Source organism: Mastigoproctus giganteus, chromosome 12 (genome assembly GCF_048544385.1).
Source record: "Mastigoproctus giganteus isolate SK-2022 chromosome 12, ASM4854438v1, whole genome shotgun sequence".
NCBI classification, from domain to species: Eukaryota; Metazoa; Arthropoda; class Arachnida; order Uropygi; family Thelyphonidae; genus Mastigoproctus; species Mastigoproctus giganteus.
In genome coordinates this window covers 177506549-177528087 of record NC_143586.1, presented here as the reverse complement: position 1 = coordinate 177528087, position 21539 = coordinate 177506549, and the positions used below count along the sequence as shown (strand labels likewise).

The following is a 21539-nucleotide window of genomic DNA, read 5'->3' as shown; positions in this document are numbered from 1 at the left end:
CTGTCGCACAATGTTAAGACATGCATAGTGTAACATGTGTTATGACGTCATAATCCTTTGTAGTAATCCTTGGAATTCAAAGAGAGGATTTTTTTAATTTTACTGCTGGTTGGTATATTTTTAAAAGAATTTTAAATGAGAAGACTATTTTAAACCACAGGCAATAAATTAAAGTATTCATGAACAAATCAATGGTATTATTTGAATATAATTAAAGTATTCATTAACAAATCAATGGTAGTATTTTGTCAGTTGAAAGTGATTTTAAATATAACTTTTAAGGAAGACACAGAATTATAATGAACGAAGTCTTTTATTGAACACTGTTAACAAAATTATTTACAAAGGAATCATTATTCTGATAAAATCTTGACACAGCTCTCTTTTCAAGGACAGTCCACAATTCTCCCATTACAAAAAGTATGAAAAGTACTATAAAGGTAAGTATCTTCTGTTCCAGAGTTAGTGTTGTTTTACCTGCAATAAAGAGAACATGTTAGAAGATTATTATAATCCTACTGTGGTGGGGAGCTTTGCTAGTGTTAATGCTTTACAAAAACATACAAAATTACCCAAACATACTGTGAAAGAATGGTTATCGGGACAGCCCACATATGTGAGACACAGACAGCAACGAAGAAATTTTCCTCGTAACCAGATGAAAGTTCCTGGTCTTCACCATACATTTCAATGTGATTTAGCCAGCATGTCAAATCTTGCTAAAGCAAATAATGGTGTTCATTTTCTTCTCGTGTGTATTGATTGCTTTTCACGATATGGTTGGGTAAGACCATTAAAATCTAAACATTCACAAGAAGTAGTTAAAGCTTTCAAATCTATTTTTAAAGAAGAAGTACCATTTAATATTAATAGTGACCAAGGAAAGGAATTTACTAATAAACAAGTGCGTGCATTATTCAAATCTAAAAATATCCACTTTTACACCACTAGAAGTGAAAAGAAAGCTTCTATGGCAGAAAGATTTATTCGAACATTAAAAGAAAAAATTTATAAATGGGTTACATATTCAAAAAATGATAAATATATTCACGTGCTGCAAAAATTAGTGAAAACTTATAATGAAACTGTACACAGATCTATTGGTATGGCCCCTGCAGATGTCACCATGCATAATGAAGAAACAGTTTATGCTAAATTATATAGACCCCATCCAAAAGTTTCGGAACCCAAGTTTAAAATCGGTGACCATGTTGTTCTTAGTGATGATAGCCATAATTTTCGAAAAGCGTTCAGAGGGAATTGGTCTGAGGAGGTGTTTTTCATAGCTCAGGTAATCAAAAGGCACCCTGTAGTATATAAGGTTAAAGGGAGAGATGGTGAGGTGATAGAAGGGACATTTTATGAACATCAGCTACAGAGAGTCCGTTTTGATAACGAGGTACCTGAAAACGTGTATCTGATTGAAAAAGTACTTGGGAAGCGTACAGTGCGTGGCCAGAGACAGTTACTTGTGAAGTGGCTTGGATACCCTGCATCCTACAATTCTTGGGTACGAAGCAAAGATGTTTTACCTAACCCTACCAAGTAATGCAAGTATGGACATGTATCCCGATAACACCCAATCACGTTTCAAAGTTCAATTACCCCGGGAAATTAATCTGAGTGGGAAGTGGGTGGTGGCACTTTCTGAAATCCATCTACCAGGAGTGTGGAACAATATCACAAAAGGATACGATGAATTTCATGTACTTCGCGACGATTATGACTCTGAACAAATTTTACATGTGCTTTCTTTAAAGTATAAAGACTATCAACAACTTTTAGATGAGTTGAACAGTGTTCATCCCCTTATTTCATTTACAGTACACACAAAGACTGTTGCAAAATATCAATTTTCAGTGAATGTGCATGGAAAAGGTAAAATACAATTGCCCGAGAAACTAGTAAAATTATTTGGACTTCAAAAAGCAGGTGTACGGGGGAAAGGCTGCCGTGTATTTACAGATACATCTGTAGGTGAGAGTGTATTACCTATCAAAGGTCAAATTTCTTTTGCCCCAAGTGCAAGAGATGTTGTTTTTACTCTTGTTACTGGTGGCAGTTACCAGATGTGTGTGCTTCCACATGGAAACTATAAATCAATCTCTAGTATTCTTGATGCAATGTTGAGCGTCTGCCCGAGTTTAAGTGGGAATGTTAATTCAGACGATACCCTGACTTTACACATAACAGAAAACTTTTCATTAGTGTTTCCACAAGATTCCCCAGGTTTAGGTCTTATGCTTGGGTTTCACCAGATTGGTACTAAATTGAGTGGAGCTGTCAGTGGGAAGTACCCTGCAGATATAAAACGGGGTGTCTCAGCGTATTTTGTTTATTCCAACCTGATTCAGGACCAGATTGTAGGTGATACGTGTGCTCCACTGTTACGTGTTGTTCCCTGTATTGAACAGAACACATTTACATACGAAAACCCAGACTATTACCCCCTTTTGAGACACAGGTTTCACACCGTGTCCATCAGTATTTGTACAGACAGTGGACAGTTTCTAGAGTTCAGAAGTGGGAAGACTTTAGTGAAGCTGCATTTTCGCAAAGATGAGTGAATACATAGATTACTACACGGTACAAGCGGGAGGTGGTAATGCATTTGCCGGACAACCTTTGCAGCGTGGGTACGGACTTGGTAGCATTTTTCGTTCAGCATTCTCTTTTCTAACACCACTTTTGAAACCCGCTGCCCGTTTTGTGGGTAAGCATGTTTTAAGAGCAGGTCAAAACGTGATTGGTGATGTTTTGGAGGGGGTGCCCCTCAAACGATCATTTATAAACAGAGCATCGGAAGTCGGTCAGTCCATTTCAAACAAGGTTCTGAACCAGAAAGGAAGAGGGAAGAAGAGGAAGCGCAGAGATATTTTTTAAACATGGAGCTTATGATGTCAGAACTAGATCTATTTCAAAAACCGGCTATTAACCTATCTATCGAACGTTCATCTTATGTGACTTTTCAACCACTAGGCAGTGTGGATAGTGGAGGCCCCATCGAATTTTTTATTCCCGGTACTTCAGAAGAATATTTAGATTTTGGAAAAACATTTTTACGTCTGAAAGTTCGTGTTACACATAGTGACGGGAAAGAGATAGATGCCACATCTGTGAGTGTGGTGAACAATTTTTTTCATTCCCTTTTCAGTCAGGTCGATCTGTTTTTACAAGATAAATTAATCAATGCATCAGCAGATACTTATCCCTACAGGGCATATTTAGAAAAACTTCTGAATTACGATCGCGGTGCCAAATGTACCCAATTAACAACAGAACTGTACGTGAAAGATGACGTTGCGGATGTCAGTGAAATGTTCACCAAGACAGAATGTGGGATGTGTAAACGACAGGATTCAATTGCAAAATCAAGGAGTGTGGAACTTCTAGGGCGCCTACATCTGGATTTGTGTCACCAGGCAAGATATATCATTAATAATGTGTCACTACGTATTCGTCTAGTGCGAAGTAACCCAGAATTCTGTTTATTGGCCGTCACCACAGACATGAAATGCAGAGTTCATATTCAGGAAGCAACCCTCTTCGTGCACAAAGTAAGATTAAATCCTAAAGTTCTGTTAGCCCACTTGACTGTGCTTGAAAAAAATCCTATTCACTACCCCATAAACAGGGTGCAAGTCAGCTATTACTCGATTCCTAAAGGTATGAGTGATTCTACAAGAGACAACATCTATCTGGGCGACATTCCTTCTCGATTAGTTATAGGTCTAGTTGCAAGTGAAGCATTCAATGGTTCGTACAGTCGCAATCCATTCAATTTTGCCCACTTCAATTTATGTTATCTGGTAGTGTCAGCTGATGGTATTCAGCATCCAAGTCAACCTCTGACACCTAATTATAAAGAGGGTCATTACACCAGATCATACCTCTCTCTTTTCACATCACTGAACAAGTGGACACGTGATGTGGGTAATGATATTTCCTATAAAGAATACCTAGAAGGTAATGTGCTGTATGGATTTGACCTTTCTCCTGACCATAATGCTGTAGGCGAACACGTCAATACTCATAGACGAGGAAGTGTACGTATCGAACTGAAATTTTCTGCTCACCTACCCGAGAACGTTACAGTGGTGTTGTTCGCAGAGTTTGAAAACATCCTTTCGATCACCAGGGATCGCTCGGTACTTCTGGATTATGAACACTGAACAGATTGAACAGATTTTACAGATGGATGTCTACACACGGAAATTTCCATTGGGAGTGTGTGCACGTGATGAACTACCTACACGGATGGTACCAAAACCGTGTCTCCTTGTAGTCAATACAGATCCCTCACATCTACCTGGGCAACACTGGGTTGCCTTATTTCTACAGGAACAATGTGGCGAATACTTTGACAGCTATGGTCGCAAACCAAAAAAGGACTTTGTGAAATTTTTAAATAAACAATGTAAAAAATGGACGTATAATGCTACTGTTATCCAACACAAGTTGTCTATAGCCTGTGGTTTACACTGTATTTATTTCCTTACACACAGGTGTCGTGGCTTAACCATGCCCCAGATTGTTAATGTGTGTTATTCTCCCGATTTGTGGATGAATGATGTTATTGTAACTGTTGACATAACAGAACATTTATTTCTAAATAAAAATAATTTTAAATAAAAAAAAATGGTTTTTACTTACATTCGAACCCATTTCAGCTTTCTTGCCCTCAACCGTCTTGGGGAGGGTAGGAAAAAAGATGACTTTTTTCTTTTCTTCACAGGAACATCTTCAACAGGTGGGGGTGGTGGCATTTCTTCCGTGTGTACTGATGGTGCAAGCTGTCTTTTTAGACCTAAATAAGTCTGTAAAGTGGTTAAATATTCTCTAACTTTACTTTCAACATCCAAATCTTTCCTTTGAAGAACAGATGACATTTTGTCATCCAAACTTTCAATTTCTTTCTGCTCTGGGGTGTTTAGCAGTGTGAATTTTTTATACAGCTGATTCATTTCCTTATGAGGGATGTGAGCAATGGTACTATTATGCTACCAAGTAGGGGAAACAAAGCACCACCGTGCTGGTGAATAAGTTTTCGCCTTTGTATGAAGGGCACCTGTTTATTTCCTAATAATCTCAAGATTTTCTTTTTCTTGGAGAGCTGTGAATGCTGTTTGCTACTTAGAGGGATATTGCCACAAAGGAGATTTTTACAAATTTCACAAAGAGATGTGATTTGTGCTGGCGTAGTGTGTTTTAAGACAGCTGTGGCTTGTTTTGGAGTGGCTTCAGAAATAAACTTGATGAGGTTTTTGTGCTTTCGGAGTCTAGAAGCCATATGGGTACATAAACAACGTTGGGGGCCTCTTCTGGCAAAATATTACTTCGCAGACGGAGCACCTCAGGTGTGTCCTGTTTAAAATCTAGGAGCAAATAAGAATGTGCTCGACTTGTTGCTTCTTTATAAATGTCAATCAGCACACCCGACCGTCCAGGAAAAACTTGTGTGGCAAGATGAGAAAATTGCCGAGAGTCACGTGGGTTTTTGAAAACTATCAAATAGTGTGCGTTAAGACTGATAGTTCTAAACTGTGTACCCTGACAAAATAAATTTTGTGTTAGCAGAATCACACTTAGACTCCTGTGATGTGACCCTTTTATAAAAATTTCGGCTACTTCGGTATTGTCTTTAGCCTGATGAATTAAATCATCGATAATTAGCAAATTTTCAATACTTGGGTCAAACTGTGGTGGTTTTAACCCGTTTACAAACTCTACTTCTAGGAAACTGCTGAATTTTTGCTGGTACTCTGAATAGCAGTACACGATTCTTTTGGGTGGTGGGGTTATTAATAGGTTTCTATTACGAATGAGGGATAATACAAATGTTGTTTTCCCTGACTGGGTGCCCCCAGAGCCAATAGATGTAAACGGATGTACAAACATTTTAAAACTGGTTGTTGTGAGTGGGAGGATATATATATATATATATATATGTGTGTGTGTGGATAACAACGGTATCCACACACACACACACATATATATATATATATATATATATATCCTCCCACTCACAACAACCAGTTTTAAAATGTTTGTACATCCGTTTACATCTATTGGCTCTGGGGGCACCCAGTCAGGGAAAACAACATTTGTATTATCCCTCATTCGTAATAGAAACCTATTAATAACCCCACCACCCAAAAGAATCGTGTACTGCTATTCAGAGTACCAGCAAAAATTCAGCAGTTTCCTAGAAGTAGAGTTTGTAAACGGGTTAAAACCACCACAGTTTGACCCAAGTATTGAAAATTTGCTAATTATCGATGATTTAATTCATCAGGCTAAAGACAATACCGAAGTAGCCGAAATTTTTATAAAAGGGTCACATCACAGGAGTCTAAGTGTGATTCTGCTAACACAAAATTTATTTTGTCAGGGTACACAGTTTAGAACTATCAGTCTTAACGCACACTATTTGATAGTTTTCAAAAACCCACGTGACTCTCGGCAATTTTCTCATCTTGCCACACAAGTTTTTCCTGGACGGTCGGGTGTGCTGATTGACATTTATAAAGAAGCAACAAGTCGAGCACATTCTTATTTGCTCCTAGATTTTAAACAGGACACACCTGAGGTGCTCCGTCTGCGAAGTAATATTTTGCCAGAAGAGGCCCCCAACGTTGTTTATGTACCCATATGGCTTCTAGACTCCGAAAGCACAAAAACCTCATCAAGTTTATTTCTGAAGCCACTCCAAAACAAGCCACAGCTGTCTTAAAACACACTACGCCAGCACAAATCACATCTCTTTGTGAAATTTGTAAAAATCTCCTTTGTGGCAATATCCCTCTAAGTAGCAAACAGCATTCACAGCTCTCCAAGAAAAAGAAAATCTTGAGATTATTAGGAAATAAACAGGTGCCCTTCATACAAAGGCGAAAACTTATTCACCAGCACGGTGGTGCTTTGTTTCCCCTACTTGGTAGCATAATAGTACCATTGCTCACATCCCTCATAAGGAAATGAATCAGCTGTATAAAAAATTCACACTGCTAAACACCCCAGAGCAGAAAGAAATTGAAAGTTTGGATGACAAAATGTCATCTGTTCTTCAAAGGAAAGATTTGGATGTTGAAAGTAAAGTTAGAGAATATTTAACCACTTTACAGACTTATTTAGGTCTAAAAAGACAGCTTGCACCATCAGTACACACGGAAGAAATGCCACCACCCCCACCTGTTGAAGATGTTCCTGTGAAGAAAAGAAAAAAGTCATCTTTTTTCCTACCCTCCCCAAGACGGTTGAGGGCAAGAAAGCTGAAATGGGTTCGAATGTAAGTAAAAACCATTTTTTTTTATTTAAAATTATTTTTATTTAGAAATAAATGTTCTGTTATGTCAACAGTTACAATAACATCATTCATCCACAAATCGGGAGAATAACACACATTAACAATCTGGGGCATGGTTAAGCCACGACACCTGTGTGTAAGGAAATAAATACAGTGTAAACCACAGGCTATAGACAACTTGTGTTGGATAACAGTAGCATTATACGTCCATTTTTTACATTGTTTATTTAAAAATTTCACAAAGTCCTTTTTTGGTTTGCGACCATAGCTGTCAAAGTATTCGCCACATTGTTCCTGTAGAAATAAGGCAACCCAGTGTTGCCCAGGTAGATGTGAGGGATCTGTATTGACTACAAGGAGACACGGTTTTGGTACCATCCGTGTAGGTAGTTCATCACGTGCACACACTCCCAATGGAAATTTCCGTGTGTAGACATCCATCTGTAAAATCTGTTCAATCTGTTCAGTGTTCATAATCCAGAAGTACCGAGCGATCCCTGGTGATCGAAAGGATGTTTTCAAACTCTGCGAACAACACCACTGTAACGTTCTCGGGTAGGTGAGCAGAAAATTTCAGTTCGATACGTACACTTCCTCGTCTATGAGTATTGACGTGTTCGCCTACAGCATTATGGTCAGGAGAAAGGTCAAATCCATACAGCACATTACCTTCTAGGTATTCTTTATAGGAAATATCATTACCCACATCACGTGTCCACTTGTTCAGTGATGTGAAAAGAGAGAGGTATGATCTGGTGTAATGACCCTCTTTATAATTAGGTGTCAGAGGTTGACTTGGATGCTGAATACCATCAGCTGACACTACCAGATAACATAAATTGAAGTGGGCAAAATTGAATGGATTGCGACTGTACGAACCATTGAATGCTTCACTTGCAACTAGACCTATAACTAATCGAGAAGGAATGTCGCCCAGATAGATGTTGTCTCTTGTAGAATCACTCATACCTTTAGGAATCGAGTAATAGCTGACTTGCACCCTGTTTATGGGGTAGTGAATAGGATTTTTTTCAAGCACAGTCAAGTGGGCTAACAGAACTTTAGGATTTAATCTTACTTTGTGCACGAAGAGGGTTGCTTCCTGAATATGAACTCTGCATTTCATGTCTGTGGTGACGGCCAATAAACAGAATTCTGGGTTACTTCGCACTAGACGAATACGTAGTGACACATTATTAATGATATATCTTGCCTGGTGACACAAATCCAGATGTAGGCGCCCTAGAAGTTCCACACTCCTTGATTTTGCAATTGAATCCTGTCGTTTACACATCCCACATTCTGTCTTGGTGAACATTTCACTGACATCCGCAACGTCATCTTTCACGTACAGTTCTGTTGTTAATTGGGTACATTTGGCACCGCGATCGTAATTCAGAAGTTTTTCTAAATATGCCCTGTAGGGATAAGTATCTGCTGATGCATTGATTAATTTATCTTGTAAAAACAGATCGACCTGACTGAAAAGGGAATGAAAAAAATTGTTCACCACACTCACAGATGTGGCATCTATCTCTTTCCCGTCACTATGTGTAACACGAACTTTCAGACGTAAAAATGTTTTTCCAAAATCTAAATATTCTTCTGAAGTACCGGGAATAAAAAATTCGATGGGGCCTCCACTATCCACACTGCCTAGTGGTTGAAAAGTCACATAAGATGAACGTTCGATAGATAGGTTAATAGCCGGTTTTTGAAATAGATCTAGTTCTGACATCATAAGCTCCATGTTTAAAAAATATCTCTGCGCTTCCTCTTCTTCCCTCTTCCTTTCTGGTTCAGAACCTTGTTTGAAATGGACTGACCGACTTCCGATGCTCTGTTTATAAATGATCGTTTGAGGGGCACCCCCTCCAAAACATCACCAATCACGTTTTGACCTGCTCTTAAAACATGCTTACCCACAAAACGGGCAGCGGGTTTCAAAAGTGGTGTTAGAAAAGAGAATGCTGAACGAAAAATGCTACCAAGTCCGTACCCACGCTGCAAAGGTTGTCCGGCAAATGCATTACCACCTCCCGCTTGTACCGTGTAGTAATCTATGTATTCACTCATCTTTGCGAAAATGCAGCTTCACTAAAGTCTTCCCACTTCTGAACTCTAGAAACTGTCCACTGTCTGTACAAATACTGATGGACACGGTGTGAAACCTGTGTCTCAAAAGGGGGTAATAGTCTGGGTTTTCGTATGTAAATGTGTTCTGTTCAATACAGGGAACAACACGTAACAGTGGAGCACACGTATCACCTACAATCTGGTCCTGAATCAGGTTGGAATAAACAAAATACGCTGAGACACCCCGTTTTATATCTGCAGGGTACTTCCCACTGACAGCTCCACTCAATTTAGTACCAATCTGGTGAAACCCAAGCATAAGACCTAAACCTGGGGAATCTTGTGGAAACACTAATGAAAAGTTTTCTGTTATGTGTAAAGTCAGGGTATCGTCTGAATTAACATTCCCACTTAAACTCGGGCAGACGCTCAACATTGCATCAAGAATACTAGAGATTGATTTATAGTTTCCATGTGGAAGCACACACATCTGGTAACTGCCACCAGTAACAAGAGTAAAAACAACATCTCTTGCACTTGGGGCAAAAGAAATTTGACCTTTGATAGGTAATACACTCTCACCTACAGATGTATCTGTAAATACACGGCAGCCTTTCCCCCGTACACCTGCTTTTTGAAGTCCAAATAATTTTACTAGTTTCTCGGGCAATTGTATTTTACCTTTTCCATGCACATTCACTGAAAATTGATATTTTGCAACAGTCTTTGTGTGTACTGTAAATGAAATAAGGGGATGAACACTGTTCAACTCATCTAAAAGTTGTTGATAGTCTTTATACTTTAAAGAAAGCACATGTAAAATTTGTTCAGAGTCATAATCGTCGCGAAGTACATGAAATTCATCGTATCCTTTTGTGATATTGTTCCACACTCCTGGTAGATGGATTTCAGAAAGTGCCACCACCCACTTCCCACTCAGATTAATTTCCCGGGGTAATTGAACTTTGAAACGTGATTGGGTGTTATCGGGATACATGTCCATACTTGCATTACTTGGTAGGGTTAGGTAAAACATCTTTGCTTCGTACCCAAGAATTGTAGGATGCAGGGTATCCAAGCCACTTCACAAGTAACTGTCTCTGGCCACGCACTGTACGCTTCCCAAGTACTTTTTCAATCAGATACACGTTTTCAGGTACCTCGTTATCAAAACGGACTCTCTGTAGCTGATGTTCATAAAATGTCCCTTCTATCACCTCACCATCTCTCCCTTTAACCTTATATACTACAGGGTGCCTTTTGATTACCTGAGCTATGAAAAACACCTCCTCAGACCAATTCCCTCTGAACGCTTTTCGAAAATTATGGCTATCATCACTAAGAACAACATGGTCACCGATTTTAAACTTGGGTTCCGAAACTTTTGGATGGGGTCTATATAATTTAGCATAAACTGTTTCTTCATTATGCATGGTGACATCTGCAGGGGCCATACCAATAGATCTGTGTACAGTTTCATTATAAGTTTTCACTAATTTTTGCAGCACGTGAATATATTTATCATTTTTTGAATATGTAACCCATTTATAAATTTTTTCTTTTAATGTTCGAATAAATCTTTCTGCCATAGAAGCTTTCTTTTCACTTCTAGTGGTGTAAAAGTGGATATTTTTAGATTTGAATAATGCACGCACTTGTTTATTAGTAAATTCCTTTCCTTGGTCACTATTAATATTAAATGGTACTTCTTCTTTAAAAATAGATTTGAAAGCTTTAACTACTTCTTGTGAATGTTTAGATTTTAATGGTCTTACCCAGCCATATCGTGAAAAGCAATCAATACACACGAGAAGAAAATGAACACCATTATTTGCTTTAGCAAGATTTGACATGCTGGCTAAATCACATTGAAATGTATGGTGAAGACCAGGAACTTTCATCTGGTTACGAGGAAAATTTCTTCGTTGCTGTCTGTGTCTCACATATGTGGGCTGTCCCGATAACCATTCTTTCACAGTATGTTTGGGTAATTTTGTATGTTTTTGTAAAGCATTAACACTAGCAAAGCTCCCCACCACAGTAGGATTATAATAATCTTCTAACATGTTCTCTTTATTGCAGGTAAAACAACACTAACTCTGGAACAGAAGATACTTACCTTTATAGTACTTTTCATACTTTTTGTAATGGGAGAATTGTGGACTGTCCTTGAAAAGAGAGCTGTGTCAAGATTTTATCAGAATAATGATTCCTTTGTAAATAATTTTGTTAACAGTGTTCAATAAAAGACTTCGTTCATTATAATTCTGTGTCTTCCTTAAAAGTTATATTTAAAATCACTTTCAACTGACAAAATACTACCATTGATTTGTTAATGAATACTTTAATTATATTCAAATAATACCATTGATTTGTTCATGAATACTTTAATTTATTGCCTGTGGTTTAAAATAGTCTTCTCATTTAAAATTCTTTTAAAAATATACCAACCAGCAGTAAAATTAAAAAAATCCTCTCTTTGAATTCCAAGGATTACTACAAAGGATTATGACGTCATAACACATGTTACACTATGCATGTCTTAACATTGTGCGACAGTACCGCCGCCTAGCGGCGTGGGTGAAAAAGAGAGGGAGGGTGGAAAACTGCCCTTGGTCAGCTAGGTTAAAAGTGTTTCAACGGCAGCGCCACCTGGTGGCGTATTTGGGTCGACAGACCACCCGCTGTGAAATTCTGTTCAAAGTGTTTCGGGGGTAGGGGAGGGAGGGGGGAGGCAGACCGCAAGCTCGGAGAGGGGAGGGTTGGTGGGGTGGGGGAAGGGAGGCTTGACAGACCGCCCCCCCTGGTCAGTTTCGTTCAAAGTGCCCCCTCTCCTACTAACAGAATTGCGATCAGTGATTTATCGATCGTATTATTGTCACTAAGGTCAATAATTCAAATTATTAGCCTGAATTAATTGTACTGAGTGACGATGATCAACTTTAATCAACAGATACTAATAAGAAATATATAATTAATTGATGTCGATTTTAATTTTATAAAAAACTGTTTATATTTGAACCAGAGTCGTATTTTGCTGCTTTTTATTTGTTGGCAAGCGGGTCTTACAGTGCCCTCGAGAGTAGCGAAGTGGATATAAACAGCCCGTGGCGCGTTATCCTATAGGCAAAAGAGGCATCTGCCTAGAGCCCCGATCAGAGGGGGCCCCAAAATCATTGTTTCAAAAACTGATCGCTGTTTTTCGCTAATATTTTTAAGTGATTTTTATCGGAACTGAACTTTCTGCCTGCCGAGGTCAAAAATGAATTTTGCTTGAAGATTAATTTGAAAATTACGTTTTTTTTTTTCAAAAATGGTTTTACCGATTTTTTGACATTTTATATTTAGTTCTTATGTCATGTAATTTGTTTGTTCCGTTCCCACAATAAAATGAAATTGAAAATGTTCTTTATTAGTTTTTTCTTTAGATGGGTCCCCCAAATTCCATTTTGCCTCGGGCTCCATAAAAGTATAACGCGCCACTGTAAACACCGCCCTCCACACATTGCGGTGGAAAAGCTTCGGGTTCGAATGAAGTCAATAACGCGAGGAGGGGTTTTTACCACGTTGCCGAGTTAGCCGGTTTCAGACGAGGGTAGCGTGGTTTTTCTCCCCAAAGTCGGGTTTTTGTCCAGCAAACAACGAATCGACCACGAAACGAGCAATTTGCAGACAGCCATCACGGAGCAATGTGGTCAAAGTTGGTGATGTGTGTCAAAGAGTACAACGATAAGAAGAGTGAGTGCGGACAGCGTGAAAATGTGCATTTTCTCGGTGACGCCGTCAACCATTTAAAAGGTGTCGGTGCACTGCGCCTGTTTCGATGCCAGATAGTCGAAATGACTTAAAGTTTTCCTTTTCTTTCTCTTTTCAAGAGGACAGACGATTTTGATTGTTTGAAGACATTTGTCACGAAACGTACGTTTATCGCAGGACACACGAAATTACTGTTTGATACGAACGAAAACTGAACTGATCCTGGAACTCCGTTCGCGTCTCAAACTTGAGCAACGTGCGCATCTAAAGGGTTAACCGAATAACACCGAGCGAGATTTCAGGATTTTTACCGCGCAATTGTATTCGTTCAAAGTCGTGACGAAAATGAATGCAAAATTTCTACTCAAATTCAGGAAGCAATTTCAGTTTGAGTAATTTTCACAATTCATAATTTTGGCAGTTTTTTAATGATTTCAGAAATACGAAAAGTACCGATAAAATCCATTTTAAATATATGCGACGTAATAATTTCCTGACAGTTAACACTTTAAGATCTTTAAGTTTTGCTTTAAACTGCATCTTGTTGCTGCTGCTGCTGTGTAGCTCGTTTGCTACTGATTCAGTTCTTCTTTTGCAGCTTCGAACGCCCTTTTCACCATATCGCGTTCAATTTCTAGCACCACAGCGACGCATCTCATGGGATCCGAGTGCGGAGACTTTTCCTCGGTCATGCTTCTGAAGAGTCGCACGATTCTGTCCAGAGCGCACAGTGGCGTGCCTTGAAACTGTTGGAAATACGGCAGAAGCAATGGCAGAGCGCATACGATTCTTCCGAGATAAGGAATTCCAGACGCGAAAGTTAGAAGGTACGTCAGAATATCCACCACCAAACCAAAATTACTCGTGCGATCATCATCGTCGGCGCCGATCCTCTTTTCTTTGGCCAATCGGATAAGGAAAGGCAAATTGCAGATAATTATGGACGCGTATTGCTTGAAATCCGCAAAATTCTGCACCTTACGAAGCCATTCGTAAACTTCGTACGCACCTCCGACTAATAAACAGCCTTCGAAGCTGGTCTTAAGGAAAGATCTCAGCATCTCCCAGAAGGAATCGTCCAGGATGTTTTTAATTAAGCCGGTTACTCTCGTCGAGCGTTCGTAAAGATCTTCGAATCCTTCCCACAGTTCTTCCCACTTGGCATCATCCCTCCGCAGAATCTCTTTCATTTCCTTGTGCAATTTCACGTTGATTCCGAATTCCGTCAGATTAGCGCCAATGAAAGCCGCACCTCCGTAACCTACTCCCGTTTGCATTCCTCGGACAACGCTCGCGCTGGCCTTAAGGGGAAACGCTGCAGTCGCGTGCAGTCCTAGACCGATAGAGCATACGGTCGTTATGGCCGCGGTTACCCATTTGACGATCTGGACGTTCGAGTGATGCCAGTCGGCGCTGTCTGCCAGATCGGTGATATCCTCCATTGCGGTTTTTCTGGCCCCTTCCCACTCTGGCAGTCTTCCCTCGAAAGCTCTCATCAGCGAAGGGGTCGAAATGAGCACAGCGGATAACTCCCGATCGACATACCGGAGTTGATTGGTAACGTTTCTTTTGAATTCTTCGAGGTTCACGTACATCTTGGGAGCCTGCGGAAAGACGAGAAGAACGTGAAATGGTAAGACATTTTGTAAAAGGAACACGGTGGAGGAATATATTACGGTCAATGAAAAAGTGAAAAAAAGTAAGTTAAACCAATCGTAAAGCTGCTTCCAGTTCGTTACTTGGCTTTGGATTTTGTTAGTAAATCCAAAACCAAGATTGGTTGTTGCAGGCTTTTAGGCGCATCAGCAACTTAGGCTATATTGCTCGGTACAGTATAATCTTACCCGTCTGCAACTTGCGTCCGTTCTTTGGTCGATTTGTTGTTTGCTCGAAGAAAACCACGAGTTTCCGGAGAGGGAAAAAACCACGCTACCCTCCCCATGAGCCACGTTGTGAAAAACCCCTCGAACTCGGGTATTTTGCACCCGCTGTGGGGAAGGCGGCAAATCTCCCATCTGTGCTACGCACGAGGGCTGAAAGCCAACAACTTTGTCCCCAGTTCGTTCACATTCCCCATTGCTTAACGCCGGAATTGCGTTTCGTGGAGGAATTTCCTTAACTCTGACACAAAAATTAATCGCAGATGAAGCGTCAGTGTCATCCAATTTTCGATGCTGATTGCGCACAACGTACAGATCAGTGTTTCTGAAACTGGCATCTGAGAGGTGCGCACCCATTTCCAATTAACAGATTATTGTAGATTACCAATGTCGGATTGGTTGGCAGTGGCAGTAGCTGTACGTTGAAGTGTGGACAATATTCGATTACCAGAACTTTAAAATACTCTGATCTGCATTAACCAAAGGAAGTTTGAGACGCTGAAGTAGCGCAGAAATCGAAACGATAGTAAGAAACGTGTGTATTGGTCAGGTAGCTCGCTTGGAGAAATCTAAAATACAGAGATTGGAAATTTCTTTATTACGTCGTACTTTACATTCCTTTACACTTCAGCACTTATTGACAAAGATTGCAGCCACAATGATTACACCAAAACCCGACTTGATTGCTGGTACAATTCAGAAATACAACGTATTCTGTTCACCACACCCAAGAAGTAATACGAAGAGGGATGCGGAGCACAGTTCATGGATATATTTGGAGAAAATGCTAGGAGAAGCTGATTTCGGTACTTCGGGAACCCTTTCAAAAACTAAATGCGCAACATTGCGTTTGAATTGGGATTGGCAAGGAAGAGAGCGATGAAATTCCACGAAGATCACTGGGAGGACTGGTTATTGCCCAGACACGAAACAGACGATCTAAGAGTGGACTTCGTGATCTCAAAAGCTCGTTGCACTTCTTCTTGTTCGCTTTTCAAGCAGTGAATCACAAAACTCGCTTGGTCTGGGTTCGTGCAGTTTTCTTTGATTTTTAACAAAACTCTTTCGAAAGAAGTCACGAGCTTCCCTTCGCACTGAGGAAACAAAGACAGAACTTGCGTCGTGTTCCTCTGGAATTTCTTAATAATTGGTAATACAGAAACGACAATTTTCAGACACATCACTATGTGAATAAGTAAATTAATGACGAACCGTGCGTCTTCAGTTTCTGCATCCTTTCTCCGCAGGACAGCAATTTCTAGCGAACAGAACGAGCCGAACTCTTCATGCCATTCCACGAAGCCGTCAAAATTTTTCACCTCGATTAAATGTTGCAAGGACTCGTATCTTCTTCCTTCTTCGCGAGACCTTTCTAAATAAGGGCCAAGGAGACACGCTAGCATCTCCCAGAAAGAAGGATCAAAAATCCTGTTGAGCAAGTCAGTAAGAATCCGAAGTCTTTGTCTGAAGTTCTCGACGCCTTGAAAAAGATTAGCCCAAGCTTCGTCTTCTGTTTGAAGTACCTCCTTCACGTTGCCCAGTCCCATGTTCACTCCAATCTTTGTTAATCCGGCTCCCAGCGTGCTCTTCACTAACGTTGCGAGCCCGGTTCCGGTGGCTCCTCCTAGGGGCAAGGCGCTCACTCCGTAGTAAATCATGCTCGAAGAAAGTGCGGGTATCTGCAGATATTCCGAAACACCCCAAATCACGTTACTGTCGTCCGCATTCTTCTTCTTGATTTCGTCGACGCTGTACTTCCTGCGGCACACCCACAAGTTGACGTTTTCGGTGTAGGCATCGCACAAGGGGGCAATGGACGATAGAAGATTGGTTACTTCGGCTGTCACATAACCGAGTTGGCGCTTGACATATTTCTTGAACTCCTCGACGTTCACGTACATCGTTGTAATGACCTACCGTAGAAATTAAAAGTTTGAAAGTAATACGAAAGTGCTTTAACCTCACGTTCACTCACTCTCAGTTTATCTGTCTTTCATCTCTTCACCCTCTATGCTCGGACTAAATTTTTCTAAACTGCAGCCTTCAAACAGAAATAACGATTTCCCTTAAAAATATATTAAACCGAAATGAATTATTTTGTTTTCCAGGTTAGACTCGATTAAACTAAAAGCAAAATGGATCGAAAACTCTTCGAAGGAAATATTGTAAAACGCTACGTGCAGTGCCATCACTCGAAATGAACGCTTGGCAACAGCGGCGCAAAAATGACTAAAGCGGGCTTATTTTTGTTTTTATTTGTAACCCGAGACGAGACCCAACAGACACGAAGGGCATGTGGTGGTGATGTGGTCAACTCGTTATCGTAATAAATGACGATTAACCACTCGTAAATGAAAATTGAAGGCACGCGCTGGAGTGCCTTCAGACATTCTGTTAAAAGTACTTTTGACAGCCACTCCCCAGAACGAAGTCCATCCGTCGATGTCTCAGAACTTTGTTAGGCCAAAAGAGAAGTTATCGCCATGAAATAAAAGAAATAAGTAAACGAACAATTTTAACAACCCTTCCTGCGACCGGCGAATAACGAAAGATGCTTTTATAAATTGAAACGCATTAAAAATTATTTAGGCCGGTTAGTGGATCTGTTTCTGCTTTACTTAAACTTCCGTTTCCGTGTTGTTTTTTTTTTCCCCTTTTAGTTTGTTTATATTATGTGTGTGTGTATTTTATTTATTTATTTTTCTTTCTTTTTTTTTTTTTTTTTGCTGTCTCTCAGGTGTGGGCAGCCTGGGAGCGGGATTGCTGGCACCCACCGGTATAGCACTACTTCCGGTGGGTGTAAGGTGTAAGGTGTATTTAGTGTCAGACGGCACCAGGGGTTTCCCCCATCTCCGCGTAGTTTTCATTGTGGGTGTACCAGTTCACTGGAAATGCCAGAGATTTAAAAGTGTATGGATATTGTATATGTGTAGTGCCGTGTACCGTTGTTCATCTGGTCGTTTAGCCGCTGGACCCCTGCTGAGGCCCAACGTTGCTCCACCTTTGCCCCGTGGAGGCAGACCAGGAACCCAGTAGACTTAAGTTACTCTGGCAGGTCCTGCCACCTAATTTCCTGAGATTTCAGTGGCTAGGACCTAAAAAAAAAAAAAAAAATAAATAAATAAATAAATAAATAAAATAAAATAAAATAATAAAAAAAAAAAATAAAAAAAAAAAAAAAAAAAATAAATAAATAAAATAAAATAAAAATAAAAAATAAAATAAATAAAGAAATAAAATAATAATAAAAGGATAAATAAATAAAATGATAAGAAAAAAAAAAAAAAATGTATTTATATTGCATGCATATATGCATGTATACAAGCACATATATGTACACACAACGTGCATACATGTGCCAACGTCAATCGTGGGGTTGACGTCACTTGAGTTGGGTGCATATATGTGTACATACAAGTACATATATACACACATGCACATATGTACACACAACGTGCATACACATACCAACGTCAATCGTGGGGTTGACGTCGCTTGAGTTGGGCCAGAACGTGGGTGAAGATATTTTGGATGTATTTAAATTTAGGTGTGTGGGACTTCGCTAGCGTGAAGATAGAGAGGGGGGGAAGGCTGAAGACTGGGGGGAGAAAGACAGAAATATGGAGCCAATAGGGAAGACAGCCCCAAGTTTAGTGTGGCATGCCCATGCCCCACCAGAGTGGAAATGAGGGGGGGGCGACGAGAGAATCGTCTCCCCAGGGGAGTAGGGTTTAAAGGTGAAGGGGGCTAGGGTGCCCTCTTCAGGCTGCCGTGAGGCTTTGGGAGCTAAGCTGCAGTTTGTTGTTTGTTGTCTCTATTCTTGTCCACTTGATTCAGATTGGGACACTCATGAGGCAATCCCTGTCCCCCTTTTTTTTTTTTTTTTTTTTTTTCTCCTCCGTTGATTCTCTTTTCTTCTTCTTTTTTTCCTTCTTTTCTTTATTCCTTTCTTTTCCATTCATTTTCTTTTCTTCCACAGTTTTCTTTTCCAGGAATTGTCTCTGTCTTATGCGATTTATGTTACTGTACTATCAGTCTCGATGTATGGCAATTAACACCCTTCTCCTTGTGAAGAGGTCCTGTGCATACTGGGAGAACGCTCGGTACTCCTCTTCCGTGTCAATGAAGTGATGTTCAAGTCCTTTGGGGAGGTAATGGATTTTCGTGATGAGGGTGCATCTGAGGTCTTCGTATTGTGGGCAGTCGTAAAGCAGGTGGTCCCAGCTTTCGACCTCCCCGCACGTGCAATTTGGGTCATCGACGAGGCAGAAGCTGAACAGTTTCTGGTTGAAGGGTCCATGTCCTGTGAGTAACGAGGTCAGGTGCAAGCCCGGGAAGAACCAACCCGGTTGCCTTGGGTATATTTTGTTCAGTTCTGGAAAGAATTTACGAGTGATCTCGCCCTTTGTCGTCTCTGTCCATCTTTGCTGCCACTCCTGAAGGAGGTAGGTCTGTAGTCGGGCTCTTTCCGTTTTTTGACTGCTTGCTGGGTTGATTGTGAAGTCCTGATGATTTGCGGCCACTCCCTTTGAGTGCAAGTAGAGCAGTCCTGCTTTCACAGCTTCTAAATCCAGGGGTAGCGCGCCAGCAAGCACCTGCAGTGCAGGTGTGCTTACCGTGCGGCAAGCTCGTGTGGTTGTCAATAGGATGGTCCTATGTGTCATATCCAGGATTTTCTTGTTGGTTACCAGTGATGTTTTGGTGTACCATACTGCAGCTGCGTAGATTATTGCTGGGATGAAGGTTGACTTATAATATAGCAATAGGGTTCGTTTTTTCAGTCCCCAATCCTTCCTCGTAATCCTAGCCACTAGGGCTGAGTATCTTCTTATTTTCATTCTTATGTGTTTCAGGTGAGGTATGAAGGATAGGTTATTATCTAAGATAACTCCTAAGTACTTCATTTGCTTGGTGAGTTTGATGGTCAGGCCATTTATTTTTATTTGGGGCGGACGCTGTACCTGAAGAGTTCCTTTCAGCAAGATGGATATGGTTTTCGTCGGTGCAATTTTTAGCTGGTTTTTTGTGGCCCAGTATTGTAATTTCTGCATTGCCTGATTGCCGATGTTTTCCAGTTGGACTCTGGAATCTGCCTCAATAGTAACAATGAGATCGTCCGCAAAGGCCTGGGCCTCAGCCAGCCCCAAGTCCTGGCCGTCCAAGACCATGTTCCAAATGAGAGGACCCAAGACAGACCCCTGCGGACATCCCCTATGTATGTTTCTTGTGATTTTTTGATAATTTGTATTTATTTCCACTCTTCTGCCTGAAAGGTAGTCTTCCATTGCTTTGTATAAGTTGATTGGTACTGCAGCTTCTCTCAGTCTGTTCAGGACGCTCGGCCACCAAAGTGAGTCGAACGCCCCGGCAAAATCGACTGAAATGACCAATAGATATTTTTTCCTGCACTCTTGTGCTTTCCTAAGCAGATCTCCAAGGGCATCCACCGTAGAGGATCCTGGCTTAAAGCCAAACTGATTTTTAGCTGCCAGGCCTGCCCTTTCGTAGTGGTTCTGTATCCGCATGTGGAGTAGCCTCTCGTACAATTTACTGACTACTGAGAGCAGAGCGATGGGTCTGTATGATGATGGATATTCTGGGTTCTTAGTAGGATTTTTCAGAATTAGCTTGGTGTTTGCAGTTTTCCATGCTGCAGGGAATTTCCCTGTTTCCAAACATCTGTTGTAGAGGGTGAGTAGGATTTGCGGAGCAATTTCTACTATTTTTTTCAGTATCTCCGGTTCGATCATATCAAGTCCCGGGCATTTGCGGTTTTTGATCCCGGTAGCAGCCGCGCCGAGTTCCTCATGGGTGAAGGGGGGCTCGAGCGCAGGGGTGATATATTTTTCATTTTCTTCGCAAATCTTATGTTGTTCTTGCAGAGTTAGGGTGGCGGGTTCCTTGAAAATTGTGTCGAGTATATTACCCATTGATTGCTCCCAAGTGGTTGTATAGTCTCCTTGCGAGGTCCTGGTGGTGCTGATCACCTCCCCCCTGGGCAGTTTGTTTGTAGTCACCTTGTAAACTACACCCCAGGGGTCAGTTCTTCCTGTCGTGGATACTAGACGCTCCCAGGAACGCTTCTTGCTTTTCTGTATCGCGTCCGTATACTGATTTCTGACTTCTCGATAGCGCTGTCTTAAAGCCTCCACTTCATGTGCAGGCCAAGTCCTACGGGCTCTCTGGAAATCTTTCCTAGCTTTTTGCATCTGGCGTCGAAGCACGGCTATTTCTGGGGTCCACCAAGGAACAGCACCAGGTTTTGGGTTTTTTCTTTTGATTGTTCGATCGCTAATGGTTTGTATTAGGTCTGTAGTCCCCCTCAGAAGGTCATCCGGGTCATTTTGTGGGTTTATACTGGCTGGGTTGCTTTCTATGGCTGTGATGAGCAGGTTTTTGAATGACATCCAGTCTGCTTTGGCAACTGCATATCTGTTTTTCTGTTGGTTTGTTCGTGTTACTGTTGTCAGTTGTCTGATTATTTTAAAGGTGATTGCTCGGTGGTCTGAGGTAGTCCATGC

General features: G+C 40.8%; 4 protein-coding genes across 5 annotated transcripts in view; 1 reads left to right on the top strand and 3 right to left on the bottom strand.

The window, feature by feature from the left end:
- Nucleotides 1-2885: 2885 nt before the first annotated feature.
- LOC150077621 (uncharacterized protein F54H12.2-like) lies at nt 2886-4172 on the top strand. Its single transcript, XM_090385965.1, has one exon. The coding sequence runs from the start codon at nt 2886-2888 to the stop codon at nt 4170-4172; it is 1287 nt and encodes a 428-aa protein (XP_090242091.1).
- Nucleotides 4173-7769: 3597 nt separating this feature from the next.
- Nucleotides 7770-9056, bottom strand: LOC150077620 (uncharacterized protein F54H12.2-like). Its single transcript, XM_090385964.1, has one exon. The coding sequence runs from the start codon at nt 9054-9056 to the stop codon at nt 7770-7772; it is 1287 nt and encodes a 428-aa protein (XP_090242090.1).
- A 1336-nt stretch (nt 9057-10392) lies between these two features.
- Nucleotides 10393-10836, bottom strand: LOC150077619 (uncharacterized). Its single transcript, XM_090385963.1, has one exon. The coding sequence runs from the start codon at nt 10834-10836 to the stop codon at nt 10393-10395; it is 444 nt and encodes a 147-aa protein (XP_090242089.1).
- A 2711-nt stretch (nt 10837-13547) lies between these two features.
- LOC150077618 (uncharacterized) overlaps nt 13548-21539 on the bottom strand; it is a 60211-nt gene continuing 52219 nt past the window's right edge. The window contains exon 3 of one of the 2 annotated variants that reach the window (XM_090386578.1): nt 13548-14742. In XM_090386578.1, the coding sequence (XP_090242704.1) occupies nt 13711-14733 (1023 nt within the window). In that variant the 5' untranslated portion in view covers nt 14734-14742 and the 3' untranslated portion in view covers nt 13548-13710. Of the gene's footprint in view, nt 14743-15626; nt 16932-21539 lie in introns of those variants that run through there. The other variant, XM_090386579.1, reaches the window with a different exon arrangement.